The 25278-nt window shown below is 43.5% G+C and overlaps 1 protein-coding gene across 1 annotated transcript in view; it reads left to right on the top strand.

Annotated features, from left to right (window-relative positions):
• Positions 1-25278, top strand: part of CREB3L2 (cAMP responsive element binding protein 3 like 2) — a 127388-nt gene that overhangs the window by 79130 nt on the left and 22980 nt on the right. Inside the window, exons 3-7 of the mRNA XM_065939093.1 lie at positions 15183-15358; positions 16796-16883; positions 21570-21754; positions 23762-23908; positions 25053-25111. Coding sequence (XP_065795165.1) covers positions 15183-15358; positions 16796-16883; positions 21570-21754; positions 23762-23908; positions 25053-25111 — 655 coding nt within the window. The remainder of the gene's footprint in view (positions 1-15182; positions 15359-16795; positions 16884-21569; positions 21755-23761; positions 23909-25052; positions 25112-25278) is intronic.

Genomic DNA, 25278 nt, shown 5'->3' with positions numbered 1-25278 from the left:
GTGGGATCCTAGCTCCACAATTAGGGATTGAACCCGCATTCCCTACATTGAAAGATTAAGTCTTAAACACTGGACTACCAGGGAAGACACCACCCATATTCTCTTTACTGGTTTGCCTCTGTTATTCTTACAGTTCCTTTGATGCCTCTATTTCAAGCCCTACTTCCCTTTGTGGAAGTCACTTCTAATACCTCTTGTATAGTTATTTACTGCTGTGTTAACAGATCTCCCAAAATTCGTGGCTTAAACTAGCAATAATCATTTATTACCTCTCATGATTTCTGTGGATCAAGAATTCAGGACTTGCTCACATAGGTGGTTCTGGCTGTTGACTGAAAAAAACTCACTACTTAAAAGTTGAGAATTATGTTTTATTTGATGGACTTTCTGAGGACTGAAGCCTGGGATGCAGCTTCGCAGATAGCTCTAAGGTTCTGTTCCAAAGAGGTAAGGGAGGAGTCAGGTTATATAGGAGTTTTTGCAACAAAATCCAGGTAGTCAGAACATTCAAAAATTACTGTTAATTAAAGAAAAACCAGACATCTCAAGTTAGTGAATTTAGCATTTTTCTCTGTTTCAAGAAGATGAAAGAGCCTGGGCTCATTGAAATCATTCCTCTGATATGCACCTTATCTACCTAGGACCAGTAACTTGTTCTTTCCCATCCTGAGTTCCTTCACGGCTCACTGTGTCCTCAGATGGTAGAAAGTACTGGAGCCCTGTGGGGACTCTTTTACAAGGGCATTAATTTCATTATAGAGGGTGTCACCCTAATGACCTAATTATCTCCCCAAGGCCCAACCTCCTATGACCATTACTTTGGGCATTAGAATTTCAGCATGTGAATTCTGGGAGGACACAAACATTCAAACCGTAGCAAAAGGAGAGTTGACATTTTAACTAGCATAGACAGGGAAGGCCTTTCTTTAAAGGTAGCATTTGAGCAAAGATCAGCAGATGAGGAAAAGAACTAGGTGTATGTGCAAGAGGCTTCTAGGCAGAGGGAATGGCCCTGTGTCAGGGGTGTGATAACATAGCAACACCTCTGTTATATTCCGTTATCTGTGGAGCTAGTCAGGCATGCAGCAGCCTTGGTTCTAGAATATGCAGATCAGAGCTGGCCTAAACAATCTGGGCAAGTTTCCCCTTCAAATCCATGTTTGCTGAGCACTTACCATGTGTTCTAGATACTTGTGAGACAATGATAGTAAAACTTGGTGTGTACCAAGTCACTTTAGCCATGTCCATCTCTTTGCAACCCTATGGAGCCCGCCAGGCTCCTCTGTCCATGGGATTCTGCAGGCAAGAATACTGGAGTGGGCTGCCATGGCCTCCTTCAAGGGCATCTTCCCAACATAGAGATCGAACCCACATCTCTTTATTTCTCCTGCACTGGCAGGTGAATTCTTTACCACTAGCACCACCTGGGAAGCCCAGTAAAACTTAGATTCTTACCTCAAAGTAGCTCAGAGTCTAGGGAAGATACCATGTACCCCAATACTTGATCAGACTGAACACGGGCAGTGTCCTGAGAGTACACTGTAGCAGCTCAGAGGAGAGAGAGCATGCCCAGGGATGATCACAGAAAAAGTTGCAGGAACGAGGCAGAATTTCATTTGAGCCCCGAAGTGTTGAGTAGAGTTGAAACGGTGGTGATGGTTGAAGGGAAGCAGATAGTGAACACAGGGCTAGGACACTGATTCTTCTAAAACAAAACCCTGAGTGAAATGATTGCAAATAAGCAGTTTTCCAAAAGTTCAGGATCCCCTCCTCTTCCTGATAACACTTTTTTTTTTTTTTTTTTGCTTTCTAATGCTAATCAGTATACATGTAGCATAAAGGAGCCACCTACTTATAGCTTAGTATGGGGAGAAATGATCAATCTTTTTCAGGAAACTTTCCTATCAGTCCAAAGCACACAACATTCACCTCCCCCATCTGGCCCCTCCTATTTAGAGGTGCTATAATGCCATACACAAGGAATGCTGCCTGCCTTATCAGTCAACAAAAGGTGTTGTGGCCATCAGCCAGACTATGCCCATTAAGGAGGTTTAGGATGGAGAAAAGCAGGATACTGGCCCTAGATAGTTAAGGTGCATATCAGAGGAATGATTTCAATGAGCCCAAACTCTTGCATCTTCCCATATAAAGAAAAGTGCTGAATTCATTTACTTCAGGTGTCTGGGTTTCTTTAAGTCACAGTTCCGGAGCAGTTTTGATGTTCCGACTACCTGGTTTTTGTTGCGAAATATTTCTGTACATCCTGACTTATCCCTCACCTCTTTGGAGCAGTCCCTCAGAGCTGTCTGAGAGGCTCTCTTCTGGACCTAAGTCCTCAGAAATCTGCCGAATAAAACAGATTTCTCAATTTTTAGGCTGTGCTTTTTTTTTTGGACCGCACTGCAATAGGCTGTGCTGGTAATTTGCTGAGAATAGGTACAGTGGGTCAGATATACTTTGCAAAGAGTTTCTGATCCACAGTTCATCTTAAGTATCAGTTTTTCTCTGAGTAAAGGCTTCCTATGCTAGCAAAACCCCTTTTGTATGCAGGGAATAATGAGTGTGAACAGTAACCGTTTGGAGTATGTGAAATCAGAGGTAGGCAGTGTGCATGAAGGAGCTGGGGAACTTGCTGAGGAAAGCATTATTCAGGTCTTGGCTTCAGTTGTTTTTCTGAGTTTTGTATGGATAGGCAAATGTTTGGGAACAGAACGATTTGATTCATTTGAATCCCAGTTGGCATCCACCTTAGGGAGGATTAATTCACAAAGATCCCTCTGGAGCCTGTGTTCTGTTAAGCAGATTGCTTTCCTGATCCAGGAGGATGATATTTCTTAGGAGACGCATAAATAGGCAGCAATTTAAACATTACTGTTTGCATTAAATTTAATATTCTTCATCGTTTGCACTGTCTAAACAACCTAAAGCCCAGAACTAGGAGTCCTTGTTTCTAGTGATGGTTAGTATTTCATTGTACCTCGCAAAGTCAATGATTCAAATCTTCTTGTCCAGTTTTAAAGATTAAAGGGAATTCTTCTGTAATTGCTTCCGAGCCTGAAACAAAGTGGTAAGCTAAACAGTTCAAATGAGACTCTCAGTTTATTAGGATTTTTCTTTCTCCTTCTTCCTCCCTTTTCCCCTCTCTCTTTCTCTCTCCTACCATCATCCTTTCTTTCTCCCTTTGTTATCTCCCTACTAACTCCTTCTTTTCCCTCTTCCTCCCTCCTTGAACCCTGAGCCCACTATATTGAGCAAATGTAGGTGCTCTTATCCTCTTTGTCTATCATGTTCTTCAGTTGAACAGTTTGAGACCCACCCCTAAAATTGTATGCAAAATTTGGGGCTGACAATATTTGTCAGTTTTTCTGCTGGGGACATATATAACTTTTTTTTTTTTAGATCCTCAACAGAGCCTGTGACCAAAAAAAGGTTAAGAAATACTAGTCTAAGATTACATTGGAGTCATCTGTCTTCAGGGCTGAATTTGACTGTAGACTTCTCTGAAACCCTTTAAAGAACTTCACATGGTTTGGCAACCACAGGAGCCGGTTCTAGGAATGTGGGCTCGGCCTTTTAAACCACCAGAGAGACATCCTGCATTCAGCTTGTTCATTTCTGCCCATGATTAAGGCTGCTAAGCAGGGTTTTCTGTTCTTTTTTTTAAAAAAGTGAAGACTTTATAAAGAGATAAGCAGAAGCACCCAAGTAGATCGAGGAATGAAAAGCTTATATTTAAATGACCAAGTTTTGCTCCTTACCAGCTGGAGGATATCTTCATGAGCTACTCTATTTTGTTCATGTTCCTTTGTAATTGGGGGGCTAGGTGTTTATTTACTTTTGTTGGTTAGTTTCAGTCTTCTTCCTAAAAAGGAAACCTAGAGCTGGATGAAGGCTGTTCAGAGAGAATTAGACATGGCCCCTGTCCTCCAAGGTGGTATAAGAAACAAGTTAGAAAATATACAAAATGTCAACAGACTCAGAGTAGAATATACTAATCCAGAAGTGATCTATTAGCACCATGCACAAGTCAAGGTAACTTTATTTTGGGTGGAATAAAGAACTCTAACTGTGAATCTTCCCGTTCTACAGACAGTGGAACCAGAACATGAAAAACAATCATCTTCCTTCTGGCTGGCCTGGCTAGGCTTCTAGAGCCAGCAGGGCATGGAGTGACTGGGTGCACTGGCTTAGTATGGATATTCTAAATTTATGGTGTTATTTCACAGGTGTCTGTGAAAACAATAGTCTGTGAGCTAAAGATGAACAGATGCCTGATGGAAGGCGGAGACTCAGCAGTTGATGAGAAACAGGGCCTTAGTAAAGTAGAGTGGTGTTTTTTCAGAGACTTGAAGAAGAAAAATGATGGCTGATGATGCCAGAGCAGGGAAGATATGCTTGATATAGCAGTCTGGGAAGAAACAGAAAGGTGTATGTCATGCATGGCAAAGAAAAAATGGATTTTGAAAGGATTCGATGAAACCCAGAGCAGGACTAGCACAACATCGGGTATGCTGAGTAAAGGGTAGAGATATGAGTCATGGGTGACTTAGGTTTTTCTGTTTGCAGTGGTGAAGACATCTTGATGTTGAAATGTTCCAAGGCCTTGGGACCTGGGAAAGAAAGTCCCAGAGAGATGACAAAGAGCTGTATCTTCATCACATTTGATTAGAGCTGCTGACAAGAGCATGGGTCTAAGCCATCTTAGAGGGCATAGATTCTAGGGTAAAAAAATGCAGACATATCTGTCATTTACCTACAGGAAGTAGCTGGGTCCCCTGGCAAGGATGTGGTACAGAAAGAACCTGATGCGTTTGGGGTGGCCAAGTATAGGAACAGTCTTCTTCTCAGAGTCTGAAACCTGGACTAGTGGTGTATGTTCTTTTGCTTTTCATCATCCATTTGAGATTACCTTTTATTTTCTTTTGCTAACTAGTATGGGAAATACCTCCTCAACTTTTTAAAAGTGAAATAATGACTTCTTTGTTTGCTTGGTCATTGAAATGTTAGAATAGTATAAGAAAGCAATATTTATAGCTCAGTTCAATCACTCAGTTGTGTCTGACTCTTTGCAACCTCATGGATGGCAGCTTGCCAGGCTTCCCTGTCCATCACCAACTCCTGAAGCTTACTTAGACTCATGTCCATCGAGTTGGTGATGCCATCCAACCATCCCATCCTCTGTCATCCCCTTCTGCTTCTGGCCTCAGTTTTTACCAGCATCAGGGTCTTTTCCAAGGAGTCAGTTCTTCCCATCAGGTGGCCAAAGTATTGGAGCTTCAGCTTCAGCATCAGCCCTTGCAATTAATATTCAGGACTGATTTCCTTTAGGATAGACTGATTGGATCTCCTTGCAGTCCAAGGGACTCTCAAGAGTCTTCTCCAACACCACAATTCAAAAGTATCAGTTCTTCAGCACTCAGCCTTCTTTATGGTCCAACTCTCACATCCATGCATGACTACTGGAAAAATCATAGACTTGACTAGACGGACCTTTGTCAGCAAAGTAATGTCTCTGCTTTTTAATACACTGTCTAGGTTGGTCATAGCTTTTTTTTCAAGCAGCAAGCGTCTTAATTTCATGGCTGGAGTCACCATCTGCAGTGATTTTGGAGCCCGAGAAAATAAATCTGTCACTGTTTCCACTGTTTCCCCATCTATTTGCCATGAAGTGATGGGACCAGATGCCATGATCTTAGTTTTCTGAATGTTGAGTTTTAAGCCAGCATTTTTACTCTCCTCTTTCACTTTTATCAAGAGGCTCTTTAGTTCCTCTTTGCTTTCTGCCATTAGGGTAGTGTCATCTGCATATCTGAAGTTATTGATGTTTTTCCTGGCAATCTTGATTACAGCTTGTGCTTCATCTGGCCTGGCATTTCGCATGATGTACTCTGCATATAAGTTAAATAAGCAGGGTGACAATATGTCTAGTTCTAACTGTTGCTTCTTGACCTGCATACAGATTTCTCAGGAGACAGATAAGGTGGTCTGGTATTTCTATCTCTTTAAGAATTTTCCACAGTTTGTTGTGATCCACAGAGTCAAAGGCTTTGGAGTAGTCAGTAAAGCAGAAATAGATGTTTTCCTGGAACTCTCTTGCTTTTTCTATGGTCCAGCGGATATTGGAGATTTGATCTCTGGTTCCTCTGCCTTTTCTAAATCCAACTTGAACATCTGGAAGTTTTCAGTTCACATATGTTGAAGACTCACTTGGAGAATTTTGAGCATTACTTTGCTAGCATGTGAAATGAGTGCAATTGTGTGATAGTTTTTTGTTTTTGTGTGTCTGTGTGTGTGATAGTTTGAACATTCTTTGGCATTGCCTTGCTATCTAGCATTAAACTTGGGAAAGACTCTGATGCTGGGAAAGATTGAGGACAAGAGGAGAAGGGGTAGACAGAGATGAGATGGTTGGATGGCATCTCTGACTCAATGGACATGAGTTTGAGCAAAATCCAGGAGATGGTGAAGGACAGGAAAGCCTGGTGTGCTGCAGTCCATGGGGTCGCAAAGAGTCGGACATGACTGAGCAACTGAACAACAACAAAGCATTAAACTTTCTCTGTTCACAAGTAAGAGTCATAATTTTGGTGAAGAAAAGTGTACGCAAGAGGGTTTTTTTGGGCATGTATACACTAAGTAAATCTTTTGAAATCAGTCATTTGCTCCACAGATATTTGTTTAATGCGTACTCTAAACACAGTTTCCTATGGGAGGACCTGAGATACCAAATGCAGACCACAGATAGAATTCAGCAGCTCATCTCTGGGATCAATTTGCTTGAATTGGAATCTGTGTTCTGCCACTTACTAATGGTGTGAATTTGAGCAAGTGGCTCAACTCTTGTGTTTCTTTCCTGATCTTTAAATTGGAAATAATTTTCACGATACTCAACCTTGTGCTATTGTTGTAGGGATTAAGTTATTTTATATTATACATTTATAACAGTGCCTGGCGATTAGTAAGCACTAATAAATATTAGCTCTTGTCATTATTGCTTTGCTCTTGTTATTATTGCTTTATGCAGATTGCCACATAATTCAGTCCATAATTTACCAACTGACCACAATATTAACAACCAGAATAAGTGAAAGAGACTGTAAACACAGGCACAGAAAGAACAGGAAATCAGGAAGGTAAACATGAAGAATGGGGCCTGGCACACAGCTCTCAAAACATTTGAGCCATTACTGGCTGGTCTTAAACTGGAATGCTTCACCTTAGCAACAGTGGATTAGGAGTCCATATAAATGAAGGTGAGAAGTATAGGAAGAACCAATATTTCACTTTTTTTAGTGGCTAATAATGGGCTCAAAATAACGTTAATTGAAAAATACTCACTTTTGGCAGAGATGTTTCATCACTGATCTCTTGCAAAGCATTATGCTAGAGGGGAAAAGAGCCCGGGCTGTGGGACTGGTTGGCCTGGGTGTGCAATCCTGGTTGGCCGTATACATCCTGGGGGCTGTATATCAACCCCCAGGGGTAACATAGTTTGAGGGGTTTAATCTCTTAGTGTCCTTGTCTATAAAATGAGAACAATCATAGTGCTTGCCTTTCAGGGTCACTCTCAGGGTTAAATTAATTACTGTATATCTAAAACACTTAGAACAATGTTTAGCACGTAGTAAACACTCATAGTTAAGTGTTCGCTGTTTTCACTGTTTTCAACACTTCCCCGTACAACTCACACTGGAGGTGATTTCATTGTCCAGGCACTCAGGGAGGGACCCTGGGCAGGCAGGCGTCTACCTTCTGTCTGAATAGTGGGCTGCAGTTTAGTCTGACTCTTTGATATATTCACCTGCTTTCTTCCCCTCTCCTGGCTTCCAGAACCTAGCCTTGGCGTTTTTCCTTTAAGAGATGTTTACGCCAAAAATGGGTCAAGATTTGCCAATTCTGTTGAAGAAATTCACAGGGCAAATGGTGAAGTATGAAATACTGAAGGATTTACAAGGCATACTTATTTAATTCACAGACATTTCTTTTTTGCTTTAGACATATAAATAGCTAATGGGTGCATATGTGTGTATATCATTTAAGTGGTATTTTCCCTATGTAATTTCTCTTTTTAAGAGTACACTGACATACCATATAGATAAATGTATATCTGTGTATGTGTATATATAGATATATATGTATTATTTATATAATATATAAAATGACACACATATATAACTCATATATATAAAACATAAAGATACTTTCTACTCCCAATTTAGAGTTTAACCTCTTCTTTCCCCCTCCCAGGAATCAGTTTCAATTCAGTGCAGTTATTTATGGAAATGATTGAGGACCTGCGTTTTGGTGTTACCTCTATGTTAGCTTAGTTTGTGGGCTTTATAGCTGCTGTCTTGGTAACCTCAGCATCCAGCCCCAGTGCTCACAGCTGCTTCCTTTCGCCCTTGAATGTGAAGGACTGGTCATCACGAGACAGCGGCCTGTTTTTGTTTTCTTGCTGACAGCTGAGTGGTGATCCCCAGGAAATCTGCCAGTTGAGCTTGGCCTTTGATAGCAAGCTGTTTAAGTAAAATCAGGAGATATGTCGGCTGTGCTTCTTACTCTCCACGCTGCACTACTGGCCTTATTGGGTCATGTTTTCCTTCTTTTTTCTTTTTTTTTCCTAGCTGTGCTGCATGGCATGTGAGATGTTAGTTCCCTAATGAGGGATCGAACCAATGCCCCCTGCAGTGGAAGCTCAGGGAAGCTCAGGGTCTTAGCCATTGAATGGCCAGGAAAGACCCGGGTGATGTTTTCCTCCTAAAATGAAACTTAAAAGGCATATAGATATAATTTAGGGGAAAAAATCTTTTTTAAATCAATATCTGAGCTTCAGAAGTTTTACAAATTTGAGCATGTATAGAGTGTGCACTGACTCTTATTTTTGTAGTTTTATCAGTAACTCAGCCATCTAAGTTCTATCAATAACTCAGCCATCTAAATTCTAAGCTATGGCGCTCTGCTGATCTTTTGCCAGTGAAGGAAGACTCTGAAAGTGAGGTCATATGGGAAAAGTGTAATACATATTCTACTGATTCCCTTTCACTTTATCTTCTGTGGTACCTCAGAGGTTACATTTGTCATTTTGTTTCCTCAGATTTGATATTTATTTCCATTAACAGACAGAGTATAAGCTAACACCTAGTAGTTCAGAATGACAGCTCCTTTTTTCTAATTTCAACTGCTGCTGGAATGTTGTTCTCAGCAAACTTCTTACTGGCTGACCTTCTTCACCTGACGTCATTTATTTTATGATTTAACTGGTAGATCGGATCAATCTACAAATACTTATTGATATGGTTTACAGTTGGTGGTTTAGAGGAATTATTACAGGAATGTGGTTCAGCTATTGTGTTGCCATAGGTTCTGGTGTGATGGATTTAATTTCTTGTGTATATTGATACTTTCAGCTCTGTTATATCAGCCAGCTATATTCCTGAAAAACAAACCACTCCTAAAATCATTAGCTTTTGTAAAAAAAGTTTTTATTGGAGTGTGGTTGTTAGTTTCTGCTGTACAAGTGAATCAGCTATTGAGTCACTTGGGCCCCTCCGTTCATGGGATTTTCCAGGCAAGGGTACTGGAGTGGGTTGCTATTTCCTTCTCCAGGGGATCTTCCCTGACTCAGGAATCGAACCCTGGTCTCCCGCATTGTGGGCAGGCGCTTTGCCCTCCAAGCCACCAGGGAAGTCTGAATCAGCTATAGGTATACACACATCTCCTCTTTTTTTTGGAGATGCTGCAAGTCCATGGGGTCACAAAGAGTTGGACAGGACTGAGCGGCTAAATACACAGCCCACACATCAATAGTGTATATATGTCAACCTCCCCAATTCATGGCACTCCTTTTTCTCCTTGGTATCCATACATCTGTTCTTTCCATCTATATCTCTATCTAAACTCCTTAGCTTTGACAACAATCATTTATTATTTTAGTTCACACGTTTGTGCCTTGACTAGAGGTTGGCTCATTTAGGTGGGGTTAGGGGCAATGACTGGTTTTACTGGTTTCAGCTAGATTTACTCACATGTCTAAGGCTGAGAGTTGGTTGATTTTGGCCAGGCTTATCTGGGGACAATTCTGTTTTATGTGTCTGTCCTCCTGGGATCGGTAGATTGCCCTAGCACATCCATCTCACTGTGATGGCAAAGGCACAAATGTGTGAGTTCATTTGTGCATTTCAAGACTCCACTTGTGTTAGGAAGCTCATATGCTTTTAGCCAGAGCAAGTCAGGTGGTCAATCTCAGGGTGGGAATTAGTCCCCAGTGGGAGGTCACTGCCAGATTACATGGCAGAGGACATGGATAAAGGGACAAATGAAGAACTGTGGAGCCAATTGTGTGATTTATAACATATGTTAAGGTGCTCACTGACTCTAAGTTGAGGAACTCTGAATGGGCCCCTTGACCCACTAAGGCTTCTAGTAATTACTGTTTTGAGGTATAAAGTAGAGCAGGCAGAAGCAGGCCATGTCCATATGCAGTCATCCAGGGATGATAATATTCCCCATATAGGAAATTTAGAAATAGTATGAAATTGGGGGAAAAAATTATTCATGTTCTGAGTTATTCTCCAGAGATCATTCTATCACTTTCCTCATTGAAAGTGAAGTTGCTCAGTCATGTCCGACTCTTTGCGACTCCGTGGACTAATGTAGCCCACCAGGCTCCTCCGTCCGTGGGATTCTCCAGGCAAGAATACTGGAGTGGGTTGCCATTTCCTTCTCCACTTTCCTCATTAATAGTGCACAAATCTATGTGTTTTTTCTTAATACTCTATCATAAATCTTTGCCTTGTTATTAAAAAGCCTTTAACAGGTAACATTACTGGCTGCATAATATTTCCATGGTATGCTGCTGCTGCTGCTAAGTTGCTTCAGTCGTGTCCGACTCTGTGCAAACCCATAGACAGCAGCCCACCAGGCTCCCCTGTCCCTGGGATTCTCCAGGCAAGAACACTGGAGTGGGTTGCCATTTCCTTCTCCAGTGCATGAAAGTGAAAAGTGAAAGTGAAGTCACTCAGTTGTGTCCGACTCCTAGCGACCCCATGGACTGCAGCCTACCAGGCTCCTCCGTCCATGGGATTTTCCAGGCGAGAGTACTGGAATGGGGTGCCATTGCCTTCACCTCCATTGTATGAGTACACCCAATGTCATTAACCTTGCCCTTCCTTCTTACTGTTTTGGTTACTTTCAGTGTCTTGTGATAATAAATAATGCTGCAATGAACATATTTGTGCAAAAATGTTTGTGTGTTTACTTGTTTCTTTCATGGATCGAGAGACCTGAATTTTGCCACTCATTTGCTGTGTGGTCTCGACCTGCACGTTAGGTTCCTCATTGTAAGATCACATATCAAGCTTCATGGCCTTAAACTTCTTTCTAATTCAAAAAAATATCTTTCAAGGGAGAGTAATAAATTGCTGGTTTGAACTGGAAGCAGGCAGGCAACTCCAGCTGTTTGTCACCAAAAAGCTGAGGAGAGGACTGGAAGATTCTTTGGGCTTCTCTCTTGGAAGAATTCAGGGAAAGTTTTGTTTCCTAGTTCACATAATTATGGTTTGTCCTTCAGTCTCCATCTCTGATACAACAAAGATTATATTTACATAATCTTTTTTAAATAGGAGTGTAGGGCACTAAGCATTAAGAATATAAACTATCTTGACCTACTTAATGGATGTGTGCTTTGAGAATGGCTTAACTTATTGGAAGAACTGACTTCGTGACCTGTCTTCATTTTGCTTGTCATTTTGTTTATTTTTAAATAATTTTATTTATTTATTTATATTTGGCTGTACTGGGTTTTCATTTCTGCATGGGCTTTTCTCTAGTTATGGTGAGCTGGGGTAACCCTCTAGCTGCAATGTGTGGGCTTCTCTTGTGGAGCATGAGCTCTGTGGCACATGGTCTTAAGTAGTTGTGGCATGTGGGCTTAGTAGTTGTGGCTCCCCGGCTCTGAGCACGGGCTCAATAGCTGTGGACACGGGCTTAGTTGCCCTGCGGCATGCGCGATCTTCACTGATCAGGGATCAAACCCGTGTTTCCTGCACCGGCAGGCGGATTCTTTAGCCACCAGGGAAGGTGTGCTTATAATTTTGTCTTTGCTTTTTGTATTTATGTTTGTCTTTTCTTTTGTGCCTTGTGATTTACCTATCATCACAGTGATCATAACTGCACACCCATGGGGTCTGGCCTTATTTCACCATTTCCTGGTAACTGCATGTGACCTTTTTCTCAGTGATGCCTCCTTACTGTTTATTTTCATATGTACCGAGGCTGTGTTTCATCTTGCTGTCTCTCTTCCAGCCTCTGCTGGGGATAAATATTGCTCAGTGGACAGGCTGTAAGTGCTGACAGGTGGAGGTATGAACACATCACTGCTGAGTGGAGAAAGTGTGATCTACGCTCTCTCTGTCTCTCTAGCTGCTCCCCACATCGGTCCTGAGCGTGTCCTCCTTGCAGCTGACAGAGACTCCCCATTCCTAAACTCCTCCTGAGACCAGTGTTAGAAACTTTATTTGGGACTTCCTTGGTGGTACAGTGGATAGGAATCCGCCTGCCAATGCAGGGGACACAGGTTCAGTCCCTGGCCTGGGGAGATTCTGTATGCTGTGGAGCAACTACGCCCATGTGCAGCAGCTGCTGAGCCTGCGGGCCCTAGAGCCTGTGCTCCTCAACATGAGAAGCCACTGCAATGAGAAGCCTTTGCACCACGACTGGAAAGTAGCTCCTGTACACTGCAACTTGAGAAAGCCCACACGCAGCAATGAAGACCCAGTGCAGCCAAAAATAAAAATACATAAAAAAAAAAAAGATACTTGGTTTGGCTCCTCATCCAGTTGCCCTCGCTGCCCCCAAGCTGAGCTGGGGCACCCATCTGGCCAGCAGGACTCTGCATCCAGTACAGTGTGGTCTCCATCCTCTGACCGCCTTCAAGAGGCCTTTTGTTTCCTGCCCCTCCCGCTCAGCCAGGATGTGGTCCCCAATCCTATGGGAATGATGGGACTCCTCCACCACCCCAGAGCGCTCAGCAGCTCCGGACAGCCAGTTCTAAAAGTGAAACGTCGTCAACCAACTGAAATGTTGCCCGTCTTTATTTTACCCCAGGAAATATTAATACATTGGGGCTGGAATATTTAATCGAGTCAGTTATAAATTGGATTTGGGGGAAAATCATTTTCCTTGATGCAGATGAATCTAACTTTCCCCTGAAGGAAGTTACTTATGAAATACAACCTTAATCACTGCAAGCTGTAGTTTTTGGCTTGCTTGCCCACCCTTCCACTGCCTCTTGATGGTTGAGTGATGTGATGTTCATGTACCTTTTCATAAGAAAACTTGAGCCCTACTCTTGAGTGTGAAATAATTCATAATGTGAGTGACTTTGCTGCCCTCTACAATAACAGTTCACGAGGGTGTGAATGTAATGTACATTTTAATAAAGCGAGGGAGCATATCTTGGCTTTATTTCAGTCTCATTTTAGTTAACTGGCACCGGGTGAGGAATGCTGACTCTGGGAATCTCTGACTTGTTTTCTCTTGTTCCGCACCTGCTTGCAGCCTCCTTGCTATCCCCTGCCCTGCCCTTCCCGCTTCTTTTCCAGGGCTGCGCTGAGGTACCTGCTCTCAAGTAACTTGGTAGAAGTGCAGGGTACCGTGCGGGCTCCTGGGAGAGTGTTGCTGAGTGATGGAGGTGCTTCTGTCCCATCACTGCTGTTCCTTTGTTGCAATCCCCAGGCCTGTGATCATCGCGAAAGCCAGAGGCCAAGACCAGACTCGGCCAGGGGCCGCTCTTCCCTCTGGATTTCATGCATTTCAGCAACATGTTTTACAAACTCTGAAGTTTCTGAGAGGGCTGAGTACAGTTCTGGAAGTCTAGGGCAGGTGTAAGGCTTAAGTGCGGTTGTAGGGAAGCAGACTGGGACCAGCAATGGGGAGTGAAAAGAAAAAAAGAGACAGGTAAGTATCCACTGGGGAGAAGGGCAGAGACCTTCTAACCATTGTCTCTGGTCCTGTGTCCTGAGACCCTGGTTGCAGTCATTCACTCTTTCCTTCTTATTTGTATTTTTTAATTGTAGAATTGGCCAAGAAGTTTGTTGGGGTTTTTCTGCAAGATGTTATGGAAAAACCCAAAGAAACATTTTGGCCAACCCAATATATATATATATATATATTTCTTTTTTTTTTTTTTAAATATAGTTGCTTTACAATGTAGTGCTCATTTCAGCTGCACAGCAAAGTGGATCAGTCACATGTATACATGTAACCCCTCTTCCTTGGATTTCCCTTCCATTTAGGTCAGCACAGAGTATTGAGTAGAGTTCCCTGTGCTATGCAGTAGATTCTCGTTAGTTATCTGTTTTATACATGGTAGTGTATATGTGCCAATCCCAATTTCCTGATCCACCCCCCCCTCTTCTTTCGTATTTTTAGATGTACTCATTTATTTATGAATAGATAATGGATTCATTTGGTTTGAAAACCAAAAGCTATAAAACACTACACACTGAGATTGTCCCTTTTATCCTGTTCCCCATCCTCCCAGTCTCCCTCCCACGGTGCACAGGGAGCTTAGTTTCTTTCACCTGCTTGCTTCCAGAGTTGCCTTAGGCGTCCTTACACTCAAGTGAATGAAAGCATAGATTCTTACTGTGCCGGTCGTTTGTTCATCCATTGATCTCCTCTCTCATGGTCTCATTTTATTTCTTTTAATTCTACTCTCAATAATTATTTTTTTATTAATTTGTCATAGTTCTGGTTGTGCTGGGTCTTTGCTGCTGCGTGCGGGCTTTCTCTAGTTGCGGAGCACTGAGGCTGCCCTCTGGTTGCGGTGTGAGAGCTTCTCATTGCGGTGTCTTCCTTTGTGGAGCACAGGCTCTAGGCACACAGGCTTCAGCGATTGCCGCACACGGGCCCAGCAGTAGAGGTTCTCAGGCTCTAGAGCACAGGCTCAGTAGTTGTAGCTCAGGGACCTAGTTGCCCCGACGCACGTGGGATCTTCCTGGACCAGGGATCAAACCCGTGTCCCCTGCATCAGCAGGTGGAATCCACTGAGGCACCAGAGAAGTCCCTCAATAATTCTTTGCTGGAGGTTTTTTTGAGGAGAAAGGTCAGTGGTCACTTGTTTCACTTCTTCCTGATGCCCTCAGCAGATTTCACACAGTGTGCTTGTCTTTTTCCCACAGATGAAGTGGAGAGTGAGAAATGGTACCTGTCTCCAGACTTCCCACCAACAACCATCAAGACAGAGCCCATCACGGACGAGCCACCCTCAGGACTCGTCCCCTCTGTCACACTGACCATCACTGCCATTTCCACCCCGTTTGACAAAGAGGAACCCCCTCTGGAAATGAACGCTGGGGTAAAGTCACTTTTCTTCCATAAAAACAGATTGGATCAAGAGATAACAGATCCTCATCCTCCAAAAAGGCATTTAATCTTTTTGGAGCCAGTGGTTGGCTATGTAACTATATATATATGTAAAAGTGCATTTATGTCTATATCCAGAGCATGTCATTTTGGGGTCAGCATTGGTTATATCGCTTCCTTTAAAGGCATTGTCGAAAAAAACTGGTAGCAAGTTTCATTTTGGTTTTTCTGTGAATGCTATTACAAAATTGAAAAAGTTCAGGGATACCCATGTTGGAAAAAAAATCTCCCTGGAATTGATTTTTAAGCCAGTGGAAAGGGAGTGGTTACAGCGATGGTGCTATTCATAGCTTTCTGGGCTGTGGCAACAAGGAATGCTTGTTCCTGTATCTTGCTTTATTTTCCTAGTGCTGTGCAAGTTGCCCTGAATTCAGGGGTTTCCCAGCTACCAGTTCTTATTGTATTACCCGTGGAAAAAGTAAGAAATTGGGAGTTGCTCAGTTCCATGCCTATAGCAAGTAGGATTTAGTTTTACTCCACCTTCTCTTTAGGTATTTTGATGTCTGGTGATGGACCAGGGTGATACTTGTACATCTTCTTCTGGATATTTGGAATCCAGTCCTAACTTTCCTTATGCTCAAAGCCACAGGTTATATTACAGTGACTCCACTGACATTCTCTAAGTCGTTTCTCCTCTGAGCGAGGTAGAAGAGTCCAGGAAAAGGTAACACAGCAGTGGTGGCACCAAGGCTTGGCTGCATCCTCACCCCTTGTCCTGTTTACCTTCCATCCATGGGGGAGATGAGGGCAGATGAAGATGAGGCGGACAGAGAACCTCTATGCTGCCCTCCATAGAGGTTTCTCAAAAGCTACCTGAGTCTTTTTATAGAATGAGGCTTCTGGAGTCTATTAGTCTCCTGCTCTATGAGATTTTAGTTTGGATTTTATGCAAGTCACTAAGAAAAGTCAGAGTCATGGCCTTGTTCCCATGCATGGGCCAGATACTGTTCCTCCCTTCCTACCCAGTGTTTTCATGGTGATGTGTTGTCGGTTGTCAGGAACCTGGAGAGAACGCACACAGCTGGATTCACACAGTTCCTCCTCCTGGAGGCCCGTGACCCTTTAGGAATGTGCCAGACTAGTTTTGTGGTAAAGTGCCTTTACAGTATGAATGAAGCGCTGACAAGTGAGCCCTGGGTTCTTCGTTTGAGAATTCTGAGGGCTCCATCACCTGTACTGCCAGGTTTGGCAATGGGGGAGGGTTAAGGACTAAAATATCTCCCGGTCCAAGAAGCAGCCTGTGCTCAGTCAGGCCTCACCAGCCCTAGCACGGCCCTAGGAGGGAGACAGGATGACAAATAAATCCCCGGGGTATTGCTTCGGGTTTGTTATTGCCTTTTAAAAACTGTGTTTGAATTTCTTTCTTTAGGTTGACTCCTCATGCCAGACCATTATTCCTAAGATTAAGCTGGAGCCTCATGAAGTGGATCAGTTCCTAAACTTCTCTCCCAAGGAAGGTCTGTCTCCTCTCCCCTTTGGATTAACAGGTGTGGGTGAGCCACCCAGGGAAGGTGGGGACTGTTGATTGTACTGAAGGCAGAGCTTGTTTTATGAAATAGCTGTTCTTGACTCTAAATACAAACTTTGAAAGCTAAATTGTATTTTCCCATATATGTGTATGCTTAATTTTCAAGTAATTCTTCAACTTTTACTCCAAGCCAGGGTGACTTTACAACAAGTTTATAGACTCTTGTGACTCAGGTGCTGACAAGGGAACACGGGAACCCCTGCCCTCAAGCCATCCTATGAATAAAAGCCAGCTCCCTGCCCTGGCATGATGATCAGTACGGACCTAATGGGCATTTACAAAGCCAACTTGCCGGCTTAAACTCTAATTTTAAACCCTGTGTGAAGTGGATTCACAGTTTATCTGTCTGGCAATTCAGTATTTTTAAATGTTGATTTTCAGGTGGCTCAGCTGGTAGAAAATCTGCCTGCAATATAGGAAATAAAGGTTCAATCTCTGAGTTAGGAAGATCCTCTGGAAAAGGGAATGACAACCCACTCCAGTATTCTTGCCTGGGAAATCCCATGAACAGAGGAGCCTGGTGGGCTACAGTTCCATGGAGTCATGAGACTTGGACATGACTTAGCAACTAAACCACCACGAACCACCACCACTCCTCTATTCCTGCGTCTCTTCAGGCATCTTGCATCTATTTAGAAATAAGTGGTGTCAATACTTGAAATGGTCACACTCTCACTTTTTTCTTTTCCTGTGTCAGTTTTTTCCTTGTCCCCTGTGAAGTCCATGGGTAGGAATTCTGAATGCAGACCCCTAAGTCTCATAGAGTCTAGGAAGCTCTCTCAGCCTTTTTAATTGATATACTTTGCCCAGCTTCTTAATTCAGTGCCTTAAGACACACCATCCCCTCCCTTTTTATTTATACTTTCAGCCCATGGTTAGAAGGACAGCTCATCGATGTGATCAACAAATAAGAAACTAGTATATGCACTTGTCATGGGGAAGGTATCCATGCTATGGGGTGGACATAATGTGCAGATGTTACAATATATAGGAGCAATGCTCACATAAACAAAGTCTACTTCATCCCACCAGAAACATACTCAAGATTTATCCATGACACTTCAATCAAGGTTGGCACTTAGCTTTGTCATCAGTAAAGAAAGGATTCAATTTTTTTTTTTTTTAATTTTTTTGGCCATATAGCACAGCATATGGGATCTTAGTTCCCTAACCAGGGATTGAATCCACACTCCTTACGTTGGAAGTGTGGAGTCTTAAACACTGGACTGCCAGGGAAGTCCCAGGATTCAGTTTTTGTAATTAGTAATACTGACTAAAATCCATATTGAGACAATATTTATTTTCATTGAGTGATACACATTTTAGTGCTTTTCAGCTTTAAAGAAAGTCATTCCTTTCATTTTTGTGACACTGGTTACAACTGTCAAATCCATTTTGCTCTTTCGATCTGTGTTGCCATATGCTTCTGAAAATGTCATCACCGTACCAGTGAATCCCATCGTGGCTTCAGAATCTCGGATCTCTAGAGGAGAAAAGTTTAGGGTCCTTTCCTGAAATGGCCATCTTTCCTCATCATCCTATATAAAGAGGGAGGAGGAAATTCAATATCCTTGAATGCAGCGGGGCTTCTAGGCAAAGTGGCTTGTTGTCCCCACCCCGTCAGGAAGTAACCCAAGAACCACATTTCAAGTGAATTTAGAAATCCGATACTGAGGCCCTTGTGACCAGGGCAGTAGCTCTCAATAAGTGCGTAAGAGGAGATTCGAGTTTGCTTCACTTTTCCTGCCATGCCATTTCCATTTTTTTGGTGGAGCACCTTCTTCTTGGAAAGGAGAGAAGTAGAAGAATGCTTTGGCCTGTGCCCAGCCCAGAGAAGTAAGCTCTTTGACTCTTGACTAATTCTCCAGACTAATAGCTCTGCATGGCAGACACCAGGAGCCCCTGTGAGGTTTTTCTGCTCCTGGGTTTTGTTTTGCCTTTGTTTCTTATTTGCTTATTTGTTTACCATGGCTAAAAGATAAAAATTGTTAAAATTCAATTCAGTAGCTCAGTCATGTCCAACTCTTTGTGACCCCATGGACTGCAGCACACCAGGCTTCCCTGTCTATCACCAACTCCAGATCTTGCATCAAACTCCATTGAGTTGCTGATGCCATCCAACCATCTCATCCTCTGTTGTCCCCTTCTCCTCCTGCCTTCAATCTTTCCCAGCATCAGGGTCTTTTCCAATGAGTCAGTTCATCCCATCAGGTGGCCAAAGTATTGGAGCTTCAGCTTCATCATCAGTCCTTGCAATGAATATTCAGGACTGATTTCCTTTAGAATTAACTAGTTTGATCTCCTTGCAGTCCGAGGGAAAAATTGTTAAAAGATAAACTCTGAAAAATTAAAAATTTCAAGTGCTTATTTGAGCAAAAATTAATTAGACTTTGCAGCGCCAAACTGGTTAGAAGTTTCCACTGACAAGAGCTGGGGGGAGACTTTTATAAAGAGAATGTGGAAGGAAAGTAAGGAGATTATTGATTGGCTCTAACTTAAAACTTAGTTGACTGTTTGTGACCAGTTGTCCTTAGATTCCAGCCTGGTAACCTTGAAGCATTTACAGGTTTGGATTTTGGTTTGCCTGTGTAAGTGCCCAGAGCACTGGAAACAACCCAGGGTAACAGCTCCCTTGCTTATTAATTGACCTGACACTACAGAGTCCCGTAGGTCATCATGGTGTTGGGAAAACCTTACTTAACACTCTTAGGACTCCTTTCTAGGTGAACACATATTTAAGACGCCTACCTACCCTCCTTAGCTGCCTGGAAGCATTAGCCAAAGAGTTGACAATAGAGATGTATGGGATTGTTTTAGAATATTCTTTAGCTTTAGGAGTGCCCTGGGCTATAAAAAACCTGGAAACTCTATGGCAGGGTAGGTTAGAAAGAGAAAAGAGACGGGTTAGCATAAGAAAGAAAGAGGAAAAAGTATGTGCTGTGAGTAGGGGTGGGACAAAGTGGGGAGGTGACTGAGAGAGACGCATCACCTGTGATTCCCTGGGACAGTCGGTGTTTCAGTGAGCAGAAGAGCCCCATGCTTCCAGCTTCTCACCTCCAAAGGCAGCTCTGGGGGTGCTTTTTCTGAGGCGAGTAGCTGTGTCTCAGAAAGCTTCCTTCCATCTACAGTATCTCAGACAGGAGGCCTTTCCACGACCCCAGGCTGTTCTCTGGTCTAGCAAGTCCAGGTGTGTATGCATTGTCCCCCCTCCCGCCCCGCCCCTGCCCCTGGGCTCCTTGCCCAGTTCAGAGCCGCTGTACTTGGGGCTCTGTTGTCCTGGGGGTCCCAGGAGGGGTGCAGGGTGAAAGGCTTACCCAAGGTCGCGTCCCTTGGCTCAGTAATGGCTGTCAAGGTATTCCAGCGCAATGTGAAGATTTGCAGGTCAGAACAAGAGTGAGACCCCCAAAGCCCATTTGTCAGGTTGAACTCAAAGAGGATTCTTCCTTTGGAACCCGTCTCGGCCACCCTGGAGGTGCGTGAGCAGCACTGACCAAGGCTCCAAGGCCTGGCAGAGATGGGTGTCTCCCTGGGGAGAGGTGAAGGATGCTTGATGCTGGGGGACGTTTCAGGGAACACCCTCCTCCCCTCATTTATCTTCCAGTGCCTACTTTTCTATCCACAGATGGATTGGGTGTTATCTGAATCAAGAATGCCTGGCATCTGGCCTGTGGGCCCTGCCATGCACATTCCTGCAGAAACAAATGAGCTTTTCTCAAACCCTCATGGGCTCCTTGCTTCTGCTATTTCTTTTTTTTTTTTTAAGATCCTGATGCATTAATGTGGATTACAATCTAACTATGGAAACTATATGAAATGAAGAGAGGGAATGTTATGCGAGCATCATCCCTGCCTACTGTAATTTTCCGTGTCCCCATTTTGTCATAATTTTATTACTTTCTTACATATTTTCCCCAGTTTCTTTATGTAGTTACAAGCAAATAGGGTCTGTATTCTCTTTCTCTCCTTTTTTGTACAAAAGGAAGGCTACTTTATACACTGTCTTGCACCTTGATTTATTTCTCTCATCTATAGGTTGAGACCAGCACACAGTTATGTCACATCTACTGAAACCCCTATTGACCAAAGTAAAACTCAAAAATCCAGTCCAAAAATTTATCCACAACATGCTATGCTAAGTTGCTCAGTCGTGTCTGACTCTTTGTGACCCCATGGACTGCAGCCCGCCAGGCTCCTCTGTCCATGGGATTCTCAGGCAAGAATACTGGAGTGGGTTGCCAGGTCCCCCTCCAGGGGATCTTCCCAACCTAGGGATCGAACTGAGGTCTTCTGCATCGCAGGCAGATTCTTTACCAACTAAGCCACCAGGGAAGCCCATTATCCATAATAAAGCCAGAAAATCAAGCCAAGAAGGCACCTGCCTGAGACTGTGTCAAGAACTGCAGAGTTAGAACCCAGTAATTCAACCTATTGTTTTTCAAAATAAACACTCTTAAATTTCACCTTAACGGGACGTCTTGGAGGCTGTTCCATGTCCACTCAGAGAGATTCCTCATCCGTTTGCTTGACTGTCCTGGGTTGGATGTTGGATGTTTGAGTGCCCCCACGTCCTGCTTCGTTGCGCCCTGATGGATGCAATGCGTTCTTCTCCCCTCAGCCTCTGCGGACCACCTGCACTTACCGCCCACTCCTCCGAGCAGCCACAGCAGCGACTCCGAGGGCAGCCTGAGCCCCAGCCCACGCCTGCACCCCTTTGGCCTTCCGCAGACCCACAGCCCCGCCAGGGCCCCGGCACGGGCTCCCTCGGCGCTGGCCAGCTCCCCACTCCTCACTGCTCCTCACGTGAGTGTCCCCGCATCGCTGCAACCCGATCCCCCCATCCTGTCATTTGGAGCATCACCCAGCGTGGCTGCCATTCAGAGTCACTTGGCTTTTCTTCCTGTGGGAAGTTTTCAGTCTGATTGCTAAAGCTGGGGGATGACAGACTTAGAGAACATTTTCTAAAAACTGCCTGTGATCTCATCGTGCTAACACATTCTTTTCCTTTTCTGTGCATGCTTCCGGTTCTTATTCATGTGCTTATTTTTTATAGCTACAACCATGAAGAATAAAAATGTTGTCATTCTTCTCAAAATTATATCACAAATATTTATCGTCAACTCAGGCAGTCTTTGTGACCTAGGATAGGAAATAGCTTATTTTTTAAATAAACAATCTTCGATGAACTGAAAAATTGCTCTGAGATTAAACATTTTGATGTCTAAAGCACAAGCATATAATTTAACCCTTTTGTCTGTGGTTCAGCTCTTAACCCAGTGACTCAGGGTGGAACTCCTGAGTCATTATTCATCCCTCACATATATAATTTCTCCAAATAAGAAATAGGGATATATAATTAATTTTGCATTATTCTGAATAGTCAATTGATTTCTCTGAGGCTTTAAAAATCAGTCAACCTTACTGAGTTTATAATATCACATAGAGCAAATTTGAATGAAGTAAGATATGTAAAAATTCTAGAAGAGCTGTCTATCAATTAGCATAACTTTGAAAAGTTGAATGCAGTCTGTCTCAGAAACTCAGCAAGTTTTTAGATCTATGGCCATGTTCTTATTTATCACTATTACTGAGGGCCAGTGGGTTACCTCTTTCCACTCCATCTTTACCTTCTCACCATTAACCCTTCACTCTTTTGATTACTGAAATAGTGTTCCTTCTATGGGTCTGTGGGTCCTGCCACAATGATTTCATTCTGCATGGTCATGGATGAAATCCTCCCCATGTCAGACCTTGGTTCAGCATCAGTGCTGTGCTTCCCTACTATCTGTTGGCATCAAGCCCTCATACCTCTGCTGAGTACTAACACCCTCTGTATGTGCCCAACCTGCAGCAGCTTCAAGAACTCACCCCCTCCAGGCAGAGTGGCTTCTTCTGTTACTTTTTACAAGGCTGCCTTTTGTTGGAAAGTCCTTCCCTGTGTAAATTACCCCTTCTTTCAGGAGGCCCAGTTCAAGTCTTATCTGCTACCCTAAGCCTTCCCTTATCGCATAGACTCACACAATTGTTCCCTTTCTTCATATTATTAATGCACCTGGAGTGAATATCACAGTCTAGCATTTAATTGCTCTCGTTCTTTCACATGTTTCAATTCAGTCTTGGTCTCATTAGCTACTTAAGAGATAGAGTTCGTTTTGATTCCTCCATGCATTTAACACAGAGCTAATATGCAATAGGTACTCCGTTTATTGACTGATTGTAAACACATTGTCCCAGTATGGATGACATGGGATGAGCTACAGTTGTCATCTCCACTGACAATGAATAGTCTAGGACAGTGCTGACCGGAGACTGTCGTGGAGTAAGCCTGACAGTATGTCCCTGGGAGTCCTAGCCCTTTAGCTGGAAATGGAGGTTGAGAAGCGGCTCATAGTGATAGAGAGCAGCTTGCAAAATGGCCTTTTCAGGAGAACAACAAAACTTTCCACAGAGCTCCAAGTGAATTCCTCATCGCTCTGAGAACAGGAAACCTCCAGGGATGTAGGAAATGGAATTCTATCCTTTAATTTCCATGTTTTAGCCAGTGGGGTACTTCGTGGGAAATAATGGGTGGAGGTTTCTTTACCTGTTCCCTTAAATTATAATCCTTGGATTGTAACACTCACACGGGCATCTTTTCCATTTTTTTGCTTCCACTTCAGAGTGCCCATTTCTCACCCAAACAGATGGGCGTCCTTTTCCCTTAGTTGTTTGCAAGACATCATAACAGACCCTCCTTGCCCCTCAGGAGGCTTCCCTCCAGTGCACCCGGCTGCTCCTTTTTGACCCTTTTCTGCTCCTTGGTCTGCACAGAAGCTGCAGGGATCAGGCCCCCTGGTCCTGACAGAGGAGGAGAAGAGGACCCTGATTGCCGAGGGCTATCCCATCCCCACCAAGTTGCCCCTGACGAAATCGGAGGAGAAGGCCCTGAAGAAAATCCGGAGAAAAATCAAGAATAAGGTGGGTCCATCAGATGCGGGCACTTCTGTGAGCAGTGATGTGAGCAGAACCAAGCCACGTGCCTGTCCTCCCTTCCCGGTGGCCAACACTGGCCTGGCCCTTGGTGTCGGGACCAAGGCTTGGCCCTGACTTTCTCAGCCCTGCCATCCATCTTCTGGTCAGTGGGCCCCCAAATCGGGTGTGCACACTCCATGATGCTCAGGATAATCTATTCAGGCATGGGAGGAAAATATTAGAACTCCCATTTACATTTAAAAGCATCTCAGCCTTTAAAATTTCCATTTTATGATATATACAATATTCCCCCAGAAGGCATCTATGCAATTTATAAATATTTATAAATTATAATATTATAACTAAATAAATATCAATACATTATGGGTGTTTGCTTAATTTTTTTTCTTGATAGATGTTTTTGTTAAGAAATTCTGCAGGCTCTTCTATACCTGGATTTAGCAGTTTCCTAGTCTTGGGCCACTATTGTGGGAATAAGGGACACAGAGGTCCTGGGGCATGGCTCAGGTGTGGATAGAGCAGCAGGGAGGAGACTAAGAGGAAGAAGGAGAGGGCTTAGAGTCATAATTCTTCACCCGCGTGCAGAACCACAAGGGAATTTTTGTGTAACTAACCCCGACTGGCTTATATTATGTATTACAGTGACCCAACTAGGTCCACAGAATTGAAATCATTTTTCTGAGACCATAGAGATGGTTCATGATGTACATGTTCTGGTCTGACTCCTGGACTAATGTCCTTCTCACTGGGGGCCTAGTTTGTTGGAAAGTAGATGAGAACATAGACCAGTTGAAACCAGGAGGGACAGAAGAGGTGGTTAGTAGATGAGCCAGCAGTTTAAAGAAATAGGAAGTGGCCACGGAAGTGAGCAGGGCTCCTGTGATTTCTGTGCTCATGGCCTCCTGTCATGTGGGTTTACTGCTATGTTGCTGTTCAGTTGCTGAGTCGTGTCCAACTCTTTGCAACCCCACGAACTGCAGCACGCCAGGCTTCCCTGTCTTTCACTCTCTCTGGAGTTTGCTCAAACTCATGTCTATTGAGTCAATGATGCCATCCCACCATCTCATCCTCTTTTGTCCCTTACTGATACAGCTGGAACATAATCCTTTCTTCTCCCCTTCCATTGCAGATTTCAGCCCAGGAAAGTAGGAGGAAGAAGAAAGAATACATGGACAGCTTGGAGAAAAAGTAAGCCTCCTGCCAAACTGGTTGTGTGTTTTGAGCAATTCACATAGAGCAATGTTAGTGCAGGGTCCCTGAATTCCATGACAAGGGGGTTCAGTTTCTCACCTGGCTCCCAGCGAAGGCTGTTGGTTTATCAGCTATGTTTTGCCTGCCACCTAGTGGCTTTTAGG

The sequence above is a fragment of the Muntiacus reevesi genome, chromosome 6 (assembly GCF_963930625.1).
Source record: "Muntiacus reevesi chromosome 6, mMunRee1.1, whole genome shotgun sequence".
In the NCBI taxonomy this organism is placed as follows: Eukaryota; Metazoa; Chordata; class Mammalia; order Artiodactyla; family Cervidae; genus Muntiacus; species Muntiacus reevesi.
This window is presented reverse-complemented; position numbering and strand designations above follow the sequence as displayed.